Source organism: Barbus barbus (genome assembly GCF_936440315.1).
Source record: "Barbus barbus genome assembly, chromosome: 7".
In the NCBI taxonomy this organism is placed as follows: domain Eukaryota; kingdom Metazoa; phylum Chordata; class Actinopteri; order Cypriniformes; family Cyprinidae; genus Barbus; species Barbus barbus.
In genome coordinates, this window is record NC_136735.1 from 30,827,583 (window position 1) to 30,841,944 (window position 14,362).

A 14,362-nucleotide genomic window follows, 5' to 3' on the forward strand; every position below is an offset into this window, starting at 1 on the left:
TTATATTATATCTTGTATTGTATTGTGTTGTATTAAATTATATCATATTATATTATATTCTTATACAGTATTATATTATATATTTTTAAACATAAATTTATTCCTGTAATGAAAATTATATAATTTATGGAAATAAATGATATAATTTAATATTGAAAACAGTTGTGATGATTAATATATTTGTGGAAACCAGGATACATTTTTTTTAATATTATTTGATAAATATAAAAGGTCAAAGCATTATACATGTGTTTACTGTCACTTTTGATCAAGTTAATGTGTCCTTCCATATTGATAAAATAGAATAATGTCCCTACTTTTTTGACAATTTTTAAATGGCAGTGTATTATGCAGTTCTTTTTTCTTTTTTTTTTGCATCAGTCCACTATTACTGCAACAAATGATCTCAACAGATTCAATGCTTAATTTACTAAATTAAGTTTAATTCTGTTTCTGTTAGAATTAATTCCCTTCCAAACATCTATTCCTATGCTGCCCTATATCTATCTCCACCACAAATTTTAAAACACAAACCAAACACCAATATCAACAAACACATCACATAGAAGACTCTGGTCACTTTTAAATATAGGCAAGTACGTTCTGGTTTGCAAAAGTCCTTCTGTGTACCTGCTGAAATTTTAATACACCTGCAACCAAAGAGCCCCCCCCCCCCCCCCCCCCAAAAAAAAAAGCTCCCATACTAGTATGGACATAAAGTATGAACAAAAAAAACCTAAAAGAGGATTTAAAACCTTAAACTTCTTAAAGGTCAATACAAAAGGACATACAAATAATTCTAATGAGTCAATTAAAAAAAAAAAATATATATATATATATATATATATATATATATATATATATATATATATATATATTTAAATCCATCCTGCTGTCAGCTCTCTACTCATAATTTCTTTGTTCTTTCCCCTTCTTATGTCCTTGTCATATTCATTCAACTCAACACTCTGTTTGTGGAGTTTCAGATCCTTTAAGCTATTTTCAACATCTCCTTTCCTCAAAATTTTTGATTAGGAAAAATGACTCCTTGTGGTGGATTTGACTGACAGTTGTAAACCTCCTGTCCCCTAAACACTGCGGAGAAACTAATGACTTAAAGAGACGATTTTCACATGGAACACTTTCCTTACCCTTTCGTTCCTTTAGTTTTACATTCATTTGAAATCAGATTTATAAAGGTCTTCTGCATGGTTCTTTTATGTCATTCCACTTTAAAAAGTAGCTGGTTGTTTAAACAGAAAGGTATGAAAAAAAATCAGGCTTTAATTAAGAACAAAAACAACTTTCTCCTTCACTCCCAGTGGAAAGACGAAATTAATGTCCTTTAAAAAGCAAACTACAAAATGTGCCACACAACACGCACTAGTGTTTCTACAGCATATTGACAATACAGAGAAATGAGATGGTTGCAAATGTGAAAGGTGAAATGGAGGGTCAATATGTTTAATTTAAAAGCACATCCACTTAAAAAAAAGTCAATAGTTTGTCCCAGAGAGCCGATCTGAATAAAAAATATTACCATTTCACATTATAATCACACAACAAATAAACCCAAAAGAATATATCTAATCTAATCTCTAATAATTTAGCTTTATAAGCCACTGACAACCTACAAATCCATGTAACTGCATAACATTTACCATCATACAGTCTCTGATAGGCTTGTTTCGCACATCAGCTGTGACATTTAACTGATAACGTTCTTAATATCACAAATGTTTTCATGCGACAGAGATGATAAGTTAACCTACAACATATCCGCATTAATTCCAAGCAACATTTTAATAACTTTAGCAGATTAAATAACTTTCATTATCGAGTCATTAACAAACTTATGATGCCTAACGATCAGTAGTTAATTAAAATCTGAATATATATTTATATAGATACATGCATATATGTGAATTTAGTGACTATTTGACTGTACTTGAAATACCCAAAGATCTGTTGAACTATACATCAAAGTTTGTTAATCTTAATAATGAAAGTTTTAATACAGTGAGTCCTAATTTTTCAATTTTTCTTTTAAACTATTTGAACGTAAGATCTAAGTTCTATCGAAATCATACATTTCCAGTAGACATCATATATTGGAAAGCATATATATATATATGTATAGTAAATGCTGCATAAACTTACTTGCTATACTCAGGTAAATGGAGGGGCTGGTTTTGTTTTCCCCATTACGTTCGTTAACGGCCTGTACATAATACCGACCCGCGTTTGCTGCCGCCGTCCCCAAAACCACAAGCTGATTGTCCAGTGTTATTGCTCTGAAACCACAAGAGAAACACACAAAACACTTGTAAGAATGGTCAACATTACTGTCCACTTATGATTTCATTTCCTTTCTAATCTCAGGGCGACCTGTACCAAATCAATTGGCTTATTTGTAAAATTGTGCAAGGCAAAGTACTAATGAAAGCACATGAGCATTTTATTATTTTAGTTCTGGATGGTCTCATCGGCGAGAGGGCAACGTGATAATTATTCCTTTCAGCACACGTTCACAAATCAATACATCACTGGACACAATGAAAAATGAACATGCACAAACACGTGCACATGTCCACTTACATTATGTGAGGCTTTTGCCATTTTTTGAACCGATATTTTTATCTATCTCGAGGGCAGGAAAAAATAACTCGCTAAAGAAAAACACAACAAAATGAATAAGGAAAGAAGAGAGAGTGGGCTTTCATGTTCCTCTCTGGTCTGTGTTCAATAGCGCTCTTGTGAGAAACGTCAATAGCGCTTTGAAATTTTCACACACGCATGACACAATCACACCTTTATATGAGGCAAGTTTTTAAAAGCACTAAGAGCTCCACACTTTAGTCACCATAACAGAAGTGTCACCGCCACAACTAGATGTACCACACCCAGAGAACCTGCAGAAAGCCCGAGCAAAATTACAATCCTGTCTGTCAGAGAAACAGACCATTACTGAAGGCCTTTTCTAAAAATAAAGCACAAGGAAACAGAAGAACAAATGCAGACAGCTGCTTACACATATCAACTTTCATTCAAATAATATAAAAAAATATACATAAACTTAAGCAAGCCATGTTGTCACGCTATAAGGAGTGAGCTGCCACAATAAGAACTTTGACAGAGGTTTGAAAAATATATTCCACAAAACGTGTATTTAAAATGTAAAATACTGTAGACTATTTAAAGGCTTCTCAGCAAAATTTGAAAGGGTAACACAAATGACCGTTACTTTGACTCAAAACATACAAATTGTAAATAAAAAAACAATTTATCTGAATGTAAACTCTAAAAAATGCTGGGTTGAATATAATCCAGTGCTGGGTACATATTGGACAGAACACATGATGGGTTGTTTTCAACCAAATTTTGGGTTAAATGTTTAAATGCAGTAACCCAACCACTGGGTCAAAACAATCCAATCGCTGGGTTATATTTAACCCAGCATTTTTTTTTAGAGTGTATGCTAGTGTGGTTTTATTGTTGTACCAACAGCTATAGTTAAATACAAACAAAAAAATCTAATTTTAAACAAAGGCATCCGATGCAATTATAGTTAAAGTGATATAGCCCTACAGCGTCAATAAAATAAAATCAACATTTATTTATTGTTTTCATATAAGAAGGACATTATGCAATCCATTTGTCTGCAAGTTGTAAGAACTACTTTAATGACACTTTAATGGCGCTTTCAGAAGCTTGAAAATCCCCTTTCATTGAAATGACATTGAAAAGAGTAACAAGCACTTTTCCTATCTTCAAAATTTCTTTATGTTCTATGGAAGAACATTCGGGAACGATCGGAAATCATTCGGGTTTGGGACGGATGAGTAAATGAGAAAATTCATTTTTGAGTGAACTATCCCTTTAACTACACAGTACAGGAGTCTCTGCTTACAGTACTTTTATGGTGAAGTTATAATTTCCATTATATAACCATAAAACGTAGTGAAAACTCCAGGTGGAATGACACCGTTGGGATTTCACACTGTAGGGCTGCTGTTAGCCGGCTCTTTCAGCACTACTTCAACTCAACCTCAATAAATTAAATGACATCTGAAAATAGAAGTGGCGTTGTGACAGCTCAAATACTGACAAAGATGATGAAGTGGAAAAAAAACCCCATTTGTCGTGACTGACATTACTCGTTTATGTAAGTGCACAGTTTCTCCACACCAAATCCTGACGCAATGGCAGACCTCCGAAACGCTGGCCAAAGCCTACAGTAATCTTCAAACAGAGGAGCTCAGTGTTTTAATGCATGAGCCACCATGTAATGTCAATAAAGTCCAGTCATGGGTGACTGTCCACATTTAAATATATAGAGCTCTTTTGTCGACGTTTCAACGAGTGGGTTCATTTTGATTACTGGACACTTTCACACGCTAATGCATGTACGCATGCACGGTCTCAAGGTGAAAGAGGAGGAACCATAGGAACTAAATAGCTTATACTCGGACTTCAATATGGAAGAGCTTTTAGGCCAGGAAATGTGAATCAGACAAGCAAACAAGTGGTAAGATAAGGGAGATAGAGAAAAGGATAAGCCCCGAGATATTTAATGGGCTCTGGATGTTGCTCATATGGAGTTCAAGGTGAAATAAAGTCAGACGGTGAGCGAGAGACCGTGAGAGGACAGACGGGAAAAAGAAAGAGAGAAACCACATGAAAACGTCAAGAATAAGCGTTTTAATCTTTCTCCTGTAAGAAAAAAAAAAAATCCCTTTGAACTCAGAGTCTTTAATTCCAGCCTCTCCATCCAGGGGAAAAAAGTGGGAAGGGAAGGGAAAATGAAAAAAGAGAAGTCTCGCACTCAGTCCAAAATAATTCCACAGTGGAAAAATCTCAGCATGGAATGTTTTCACACTTTCAGCTTCAACTTTAAAATACAAGATATTCCAGGCCTTTAACTAACACTTTCAGGCTGAATTTAGGGGTGTAAGGTGAAGTTTGTTATGTTCTAGATTCATAGCTAATTTTACATATTTAAATAGATAGTTTATCCAAAATGAAAATTAGGTTATTATTTACTCATCCTCATGTCATTCCAAACCTGTATGAAATTCATTAGACCCCACTGACATACAAAAACAAACAAAATATCTTCTTTAGTGTTCCACAGGCAGACCAATGTGCATTTTTGGATTAACTATCCCTTTTGGAGCCACTAAAAATGATCGCTTGTAAAAACATCCACAGTACTGCGATGAAACATTTCTAATTTAGAAGTTGCTTGCAATTTTGTCATAACAGACAGCCTAATTTGAATGGAAGACTACACTTTTTCGCTACCAAATGGTTTAGTTCCAGCGTTAACCAGCAGAAGATATCTGGACAATGCTAACTAGCCAAACCTTGGCCACTTGTCTATTTTCCAGCACTTTTGAACATTATTTTGTTTGTTTGAACAGCCCAGAATGTCAACATTTGGCTCAACCAATGGCGTGAGTTGGGGGCTAGACCAGATGACTTAGGGGCCATTCACACAGAACACATTTTTGCTTTTCAAAATGCAAGAAGCAGGATAGTGGAATAAAAATAAAGCATTTTTAGAATGCTACTTTATGTACAAGATGCTGCAAAAGACTAGAGAGAGCAGCAATTAAACACGTACATCTAACGAATACCATGGGAGAATGAAAAAAACGCATTCTGTGTTAACGGCCCCTTAGAAATGCCAGATGTGGACAGTAAGAGCGTTTGGAAAACCTGTTTGGAAAGAATAATTACTTTCTGATTTGTCCTGCTAGTGGAGGAGAAAAAGCTCGTTTTGATTTTCTTTAGAAATATACCAGCTGTAGCTTTGGCAGTGAATGAGTTAAATCATACACAGTCAGTGCAGATAACCAAACACTTAATAGCAGTGGTGAAATTATTACAAGGTGGTGACAATAGGTGAAAATAGAAGAATAGAGAGCACCATGGGAAAGACAGACAGAGAAATGTCAAATTGAGTTTACAAGCCAGGAAACTGCACTTAGATGGAATTTGACTTGTCAAATTGCTCCCAAGATCACAATAAACATACTTGTACACACAAAAAGAATACAAAAATGTGAAATATAAAGATAGATATAGAAGAAAAGCATATTGAATATTGTTTTATTGTTTTATTGAATATTTTATTACATCAAAAGCAACATACAATATGCTGTAAATTGGTCAAATATGCAACTGTATAGCTTGCACAGAGCACACACTCAAGGTTCCTGCAGGGTCATTACATAAAATAAGACGTTTATGGATCAGAGGACCTTCATGTGCCCTGGATAAATGCAGAAGGTGCTGAATTTCAGCAGTAAATGCTAGCCTACAATAACAACAACAGCAAGCATTTAGCAGGGATGTTGTTCAGTTGTTAATGAGAGTTACTGTTCTTGTGCATGGTTATTTTTGTGTTTATGGTTACAAAAATATTGCAAAGAGGTGATGAATCGTGTGTGAAGGCGTGTTGTTGGACCTTGTAGATGTCCTGGAGGCAAGGTGGGCTGCATTCATTGTATTTTTTTTGTCTTCTTAAGGGGGTGTATGTTCCATCTGTGCCATTTTTTTACATTTTTGGTCTATATACGTAAGAAGCAGATAGACATTTTTAGCCTGACCATTGTCTTGCTGGTTCTTTACACCATGAATATCATGATTAACATCCGGATAAAAAAAAAAAAACAATCACTTTACAATAAGGTTCAGTTTGTTACTATTAGGTAATCTGTTAATATAGGTTAATGTTAATGTTTTAATATACTTTTGTCTATTCTTAATTCATTTTATTTGTATAATACATGTTCTAATGCTAATTTAATACAACTTAAATATTAAATTAAAAACAGATTAACTACCATTTAAAAGTCTGCGGTCAGCATTTATTTATTTATATATTTATTGAATGAATCAATGAATGAATGAATGGAATTATTACTTATTCAGCAAGGATGCATTAAATTGATTAAAAGTGCAGGTAAATACATTTATAATGTACAAAAGATTTCCATTTCAAATAAATGCTGTTTTGAACTTTCTATTTATGAATGTCCTGAAAAAATGCATCACAGTTTAAATAAAAATATTAGGCACAGTGTCTATTGTCAACATTGATAATAATAAGAAATATTTCTTAAGCACCAAATCAGCATATCAGAATGACTTCTGAGCACTGAAGTCACTGTAAATATAATAAAATAAAAACATTAAAATACTTATATTACATATGTTTTTTAGTATACGAGACATTCTGCAAAAATGTTTTAACTTTTCAAAACTTTTAAAAGGTAATGTAAATTGTTAAATATATTGTAACTGCTGTTTTTGGCTGCCTTTTGCATTAACTAATGAATTAATTAGAAGGGAGGAAGGACAAACATCTTTACAGTGCCTACTTTGAACTGAAGTGCAACTGAACTGTCAGTGCAGTGTATTCCTGTGCAGTGACCGACCTGCACCAAACTGTTATGAAGGAAGTGCACCTAAAGATTATTGTGTAGAAGCTTATGGCAGACTGAATTTCTCCAGCTGTCACTTAAAAATCATCCTCTGTTGATCCTTCTTTATAACGGTATTACTGTTTGCTTCTCTCTTAAGGGCGCACTTAAGGACTCAACGGTGTTGACAGCTGAGCCACTGATGTTCAGGGTTGTGGGGGTTTGTGTGTCCTTCTTTAAGTCCACAATCTTCACTGCAGGCTTCAGAGCAGAGTCAGCTTCAGGTTATTGTGTCACCACCAGGACACCAGCTGCTCAACATCCTGTCCACAGGCAGATCTGTTGCTGCTGCTTATGAGGCCACACTCTTAAAAATATATTACAATTAGAGCCCAGCCTGGTGCCACTGGAGAAACTTAAGTTGCGCAAAGAACTTTTTAGTTCTTTAGAATTGACTTCATCGTTCAAAAGTTTGGGTTAATTTTCAGGAGGACACTTTTTGAAAATTTCCAATAGTGTCCCCGTCAACGCCCCGTTTTCCTAACTGCAGCTCATTCTTTTGATAAACAGAATGTTGTTGTGCATTGGAGTGGATGCCTATATACAGTAGTTATCATGAAATTATTGTTCTTGATGTGAACGGGACTTGAATGAGAGGTAGTTGCAGCAAGCCAAACTTGGTCAGTAAGTTTCACTCAATTGTTTTCATTAACATGAAAGTCTGAGAACGTTTGTGACAAATGTCATGTATGTGTGTGCATGTTTGGTTGGAAAGCCTGATGACACCGTGGTCCAATCTATGATGTTCTGCTATGCTAGGGAGCCAAAGAGCCAATTCAATTATCACAATCAGGCAAAGTAGGAAGAGAAAACAGCAGAAAAAAAATTTTCAAATGAGGGAGGGATGGAGAGAGAGAGCTAGATGAAGGAAAGAGGGGTGTGTGTCTGCAGATCTGAAGTTCAAAGAGTAATCAAGAGGAAAGAGTGAACATGGAAATGAAATTTCATGCAGATTTCAGCACTCCTTTAGAAATCACATGCTTCAATTTATAGTCTAAATACACCAAACTAGATACAAATTATACCTGCACATAAACAGCTGTTTTTTTTTTTTTTTTTACAATCTAAGTTGCAAATTCAGTCTTTTAGGAAGTCTCTCCTAACTGTCCATTGACATGGAGACAAGGAGCTAATCCCAGATTTGTTAGCAATGCAAATCCAGCATGTTCAAGCACAAAGAGGGATCTGAAAGCTGACAGGAAGGGAAAAAATTATCAACAAATCTAGTAGAAAAGTTAGAAACATTTTGCAGTGTGATTCAAAATGCATTTAGGACTTCATTAGAACTTGAGATGTCCATTTTTTTAAAAGACCTAAAAAAAACTTACCTTCAAACAATATAAATTTGGGCAGTGTAAATAGCAGGATTTTCTTAGTGATATGCTATTTGCACTAATTGCAAATAGCTATAGATTCTATTTACACTACGTTAAAATAGCATTTATACTACTTATTTCTAATAGTGGCAATTATCTGCACCTCAGTATTGAAGTACATTATAATACAGTATGCAAAAATAATATAATGACAATTTTCATTCAAATTATTAAATGGATGCCACCTTATTGGGCCAATAAAGCCCTCCCTACACCTACCCTAACCCTAACCCTACCCGATACTTTATTTTAAACTTTTCGATTATTCCCTTCGGTTTTAATTGAAAATAAATCCCTTCTGACATGATATGAGATATAAAAAGGGAGAAAAAAAAGTTTGGTAACACTTTAGAATAGGGAACACTTATTTACTATTAACTACAATTTTTCCCTCAATAAATGCCTAATTTGTTGCTTATTAGTAAGGTATTTATTAGGTTTAGGTATTGGGTAGGATTAGGGATGTAGAATAAGGCATTAATATGTGCTTAATTAGTACTAATAAATGGCTAATATTCTAGTAATATGCATGCTAATAAGCAACTAGTTAAGAGACCTTAAAATAAAGTGTTACCAAAAGTTTGTCAAAAGGCAGATTCAAACTCGGGTCGATCACATCAAAAAGACAACGGCAGGCACTTTACCATCTAAACCACTGGAGCTGTTGTTTGACAATTGTCTTTTGTAGTGTTGACTAGCCCTCTGCCAACTAGTCAGGCTATTTGCAGTTAGTGTAAAAAGACAGTCCGATAAATTTACCTGAGAAACACAACCGTGTAAGATATTCAGATTTGTTTTCAGAAAACATATCCTGAATTTATTTATTTTTCTAGTTTTAAGACTAAATCCCTCTACATTATGCTAGATTTATGCTTAACCAATTTGCACTCTCCTCACAACCCCCGTGCTAGTCATGGGTGGGTGTATTTTCGTTGGATACACATGAGTATTTATCTCTTTCCTCTAGATCTCGTTTCTTTGATAGAGTAACGCATTTCACGTATGAGTGGCCTTTGAAATGAAGACCGCCTCATAGGTGCCATGACAACCATTTGACTGACAGCCGGCGAGGTGAGCTATCCTCAGATGCTGCTGTGACGCTGACAGTAAAGCTTGATGAGCAGATGTGTCGACCCTGCTACTAACAATCCAAGAATGTGGAGCGTGGTGTCAACAACTGCAGGACGTGCCGGTTTCATTTAGAGAATCAATGAATGTCATAAAGCACATCATTGCCACGGGGGCCAACTGATGCAATCGGTCTAAAGACACTGTAGACAGTGATTGATGTAACACTATTCTCAATGCAAGCATGTGTGTGTTCTAAAGTGTACAAGCAAGGTTTGCCTGACTTTTGACAGATTATAATGTTAGGAATACATTTACATAATGAATTTAAACAGGTTGGTGTCAATAGATCTTTTACATGATTAATTCAACTAAAATTAAACATTTTGTCATCTTTTAGTCACCATCATGTTGTTCCATACATGACTGACTTTCTTCTGTGGAAAACAAAAACAGACATTCAGACATTCAATGACTTTCAGAGAATAACAACTTAAATTTTGGTCTTTTCCTCACATGAGTGAGCTTTTTTCTTATTTTGGAGCAAGCTTGGCAGCTTCAGTTCTCATTCACTCTAAATCTATTCAAAAGAGCCGGCAGAATTTTCATCAAAAAGACAAATATTTTATCAAAGAAAGTCTTTCAGGTTTGAAAAAACAAATGATAGAGGTCTGTAAATGATGACATAAGTGGCCTTTTTTAGACAAAACCATTTACATAATAAATTAGAGCAGGTTTATGTCAATATCCATTGATCTTTTTACAGAACAAGTCTCATAGATGTCAAAACGGCCACTTACACTCGATGGTTAGGAATGATCTTGAAGCCATCTCTGAACCATGTGACCTGAGGGCGAGGGTAACTGGTCACAGCGGGAGGATTCAGGACAGCAGCTCTTCCCTGAGAGACCGTTTTCCTCTGTTCCAGTTCAGCAAAGTTATCCATGTCTAAGAGAGGAAGAAACGGATAAAGAGAGAAAAAGATGGAGAGGTGCAATTTAGTAAAAATGTCTCTAGACAATAGTATGGTGTAGCGACCATAGTGGTAGATATCTCCTGTGGCTGATGACTTTGACAATATCAAAATGATTATTATTATTATTTTATAGTGTTGCGCGTTATAACCTATCACACACGATTCTTTTGAGCTTATGAATGCAATACCCAATCAGAAGCATTACCGGATACCGGAGTTTTGCAGTTCAGTGCACACTTGCTGACTGAATTCTCTTCAGTCTGTCGCAAATTCTCTTCTCATAAACAACAAAGTGCAGATGTATGTGCGATGTAAGTTTAAGAGATGGCTTCACTGATTATAATGGGAGTGTTTTTTTTAAGTGCATAAACTCGTGCTAGACTGAAGTCAGTGATGTTGTTCTTTGATGATGAAGTAAATGTTCTTTGCTCGTTTTCTGTAGCTGCTCTCTGAATAACTGAGGTAATAGATGACACTCACATAAGGCTGCTTTTAGCCGTACCCTGAAGTTGGTTCAATCTCTGGCTATGAAACTAAGTAAGTAAATAATGAATAGATTTGCACGATGATATCGTGTATCGGCGATCTCACAGGTTGACGATACGACGATATGACTATGGAGCATATCGCCCAACACTACTACATGGCTTTTTGAGGTTTTTGCTGTAATACACTTGTATATGTGTCCAATACGCTTACTGTACTTCAGACAGTAAATAAAGTGTACAGGAGTGACAGCATATTTAGAAATTACTGGAGTGTTTCCTGAATGTCACTTTTAGTTCATCCCATATGGGACTCCTGTGCAGAGGTGGGTAGAGTACCCAAAAACTGTACTCAAGTAAAAGTAAAAGTACTTGTAGAAATATTTACTCAAGTAAAAGTAAAAGTAATAGTCTGAATAGTTACTTGAGTAAGAGTAAAAAAGTATCGGATAAAAAAACTACTCAAGTAGTTAGTTACTAGTTACTTTGGATCACATACTGAATATAGTCTATTTTTATTTAGATGTATAGATATTTCGATAAATTTTATACACACACACAACTGCCGTTCAAAATATGTTTTTTTAATGTAATTTATTTCAGTGATGCAAATGAATTTTTATCAGCCTTTAAGCCAGTCTTCAGTGTGACATAATCCTTCAGAAATCATTCCAATATCTTGATTTATTATCAATGCTGTTTTTTTTTCAGCTTTCTATTCATAAAAGAATTGTGAACAAAATGTCACAGGTTCCAAAAAAAGCAGCAAAACCCTGTTGAAAAAACCAGCATATGCTGGTATAGGTATGTTTTGAAGCATGGGATGCTGGTTTGGGCTGGTTTAAGCTGGTCCTAAAATGGTCTGACCAGCTTAAGACCAGCACATGACCAGCTAAGGACCAGCATACACCAGCATCACAGCTTCAAAACATACCAAACTATGCTGTTTTTTTCAACAACACTGATAATGAATCAATATATTAGAATGATTGCTGAAGGATCATATGACTCTGAAAACTGGAGTAACAGCTGATAAAAATTCAGATTTGCATCACTGAATTAAATTATATTTTAAAGTATATTAAGTATATTAATTATTAGTTATGTATTTTGTATGTATATAACCTCTGACATGGAGAAGAGAGAAATCTCCTCACATGACCGCTACAGAATATCTGAAGATAACGAAATAAATGCATATGACGGATCTTCTTCCGTCTGTTCCGCAAAATGTAAACAAATGTAGCCTATTTTTCTGCAAACGTGAATATTGTGAAAATATCAACATTAATTGTGTCTAAGCAAAGGCATTCCTCCTGGAACTAACGCGGGTTTGGCGGATGTTCATTTCATACTCTGTGACAGCTTATTTAATGAATTAATTCTAGATTGTATTTAATGTATAAGGTACATTTACAAAAAACTGGTAATATCATAGTGGTTCGTGTACTGTAATCGAATCTATACCTGTGGAACCGACAGCACACGCGGCGGTGTTCATCTAATGAAGATCTTCATAGCTAGCAAACCATAGCCTTTGGATCTACAGTCAGTTGAAAGCAAATCTGCAAAGACACGTCTTCAACGCTCTTAATGTTCATAAACTTTCTGTTATCTGAGAGAGAACCACTTCAGCGTGCGGCAGGGAACTGAACGAATCATTCAAACTGATTCACGAACCGATTCACTGGTTTGCCAACTGGTTTGATAGAGCCTTCGAACAGAATTGATTCAAAAGAATGAATCATTCGCGAACGGACCTCGCTCGTTGCCCAGAGAAAGGTAGATAGCGCGTTTGGAATTAATTGAAGCATTTTAATCTTTATTCTTACGTACTGCATTAGGATAAAGTAACGAGAGGAGCGTCGCCCACAGTAACTAAGTAAAAGTACCGTTTTTTCACTAAAAATGTACTTGAGTAAGAGTAAAAGTACCCAATTTTAAATATACTCTAAAAGTATTAGTTACTCAAAAAATGTACTCAAGGAAATGTAACGAAGTAAATGTAACTCGTTACTACCCACCTCTGCTCCTGTGCTACATGCATATATGTGTGTTCTAGGTGAGTGTGGTGATGCGTGAAATCCATTTGTGCTTCAGTCTCCTGGATTCCCTTTCTAACAACATACACATGTACTTACAAGCTACGCGAACCTCGGCCCTCGTCTGGATCAGCGCTCCCATCCTGTTCCTCACCGCGCACTGATATACACCTGCATCCTCACGCTTTAATGACGTAATCGTGTATCTGGAAGAGAGAAAGAGATTTGGGATTTACATGGTGCTTTACTTGATGTTCTTGCTGTGCAGTACACACTATACTGCATACTATGTCCTTTTGAGTGTGAAACAGAGCGCATAATGCAATGATAAATGTTTCAAACAGTAGTGTACTACACTGTTGTTTCATTATAACCTCAATACACTGCATGTTTAATTCAGTGAGTCACTTCAAGTTATCAACCTTTAATCCACTTTTGCATAAAAATGTCTTCACTGCTGGTAGTTTGATCCAATAATGAGCCAAGGAGGAAATATAGAAAAACTGGGGTAGTGTGGTTCATTCGTCACACTGTAATTAATAGGTCAAATCAAGTGCATTACATTGTGGACTAAAAAAATATACCACACTATACGATTTTGCATACTGTTCACCATGTCATAGAATATACCGCAGAAATAGTATGAGTAGTATGATACTGTTATTTTGAATGAATTCCAAGACTTGGCTCTTATATGACAGTCAAAAACGTGTAAACAGTACCTGCATCATGATTTCGTCAACCTGTACAATAAACAGACAAGAAGTCTGAAAGTGAACACTAATAAGTGCTTGGATTTATGAGCAGATGGATGCGAGTGTGTGCTGTTTAATGAGAAAGATTACAAGCCCACAGGGTCAGAGCTGCTCAAATCTGTGTTGATTCGGTTTTAACAGATGACTGTATTTAATGCAGAAGTGATGGT

At 35.4% G+C, this 14,362-nt stretch overlaps 1 protein-coding gene across 1 annotated transcript in view; it reads right to left on the reverse strand.

Annotated features, from left to right (window-relative positions):
- LOC306872731 (protein sidekick-1-like) overlaps positions 1-14,362 on the reverse strand; it is a gene marked incomplete at its 5' end in the record, with an annotated part of 135,210 nt that overhangs the window by 30,805 nt on the left and 90,043 nt on the right. The window contains 3 exons of the mRNA XM_079421492.1: positions 2,161-2,294; positions 10,735-10,882; positions 13,537-13,643. Of these exons, the coding sequence (XP_079277618.1) occupies positions 2,161-2,294; positions 10,735-10,882; positions 13,537-13,643 (389 nt within the window). The remainder of the gene's footprint in view (positions 1-2,160; positions 2,295-10,734; positions 10,883-13,536; positions 13,644-14,362) is intronic.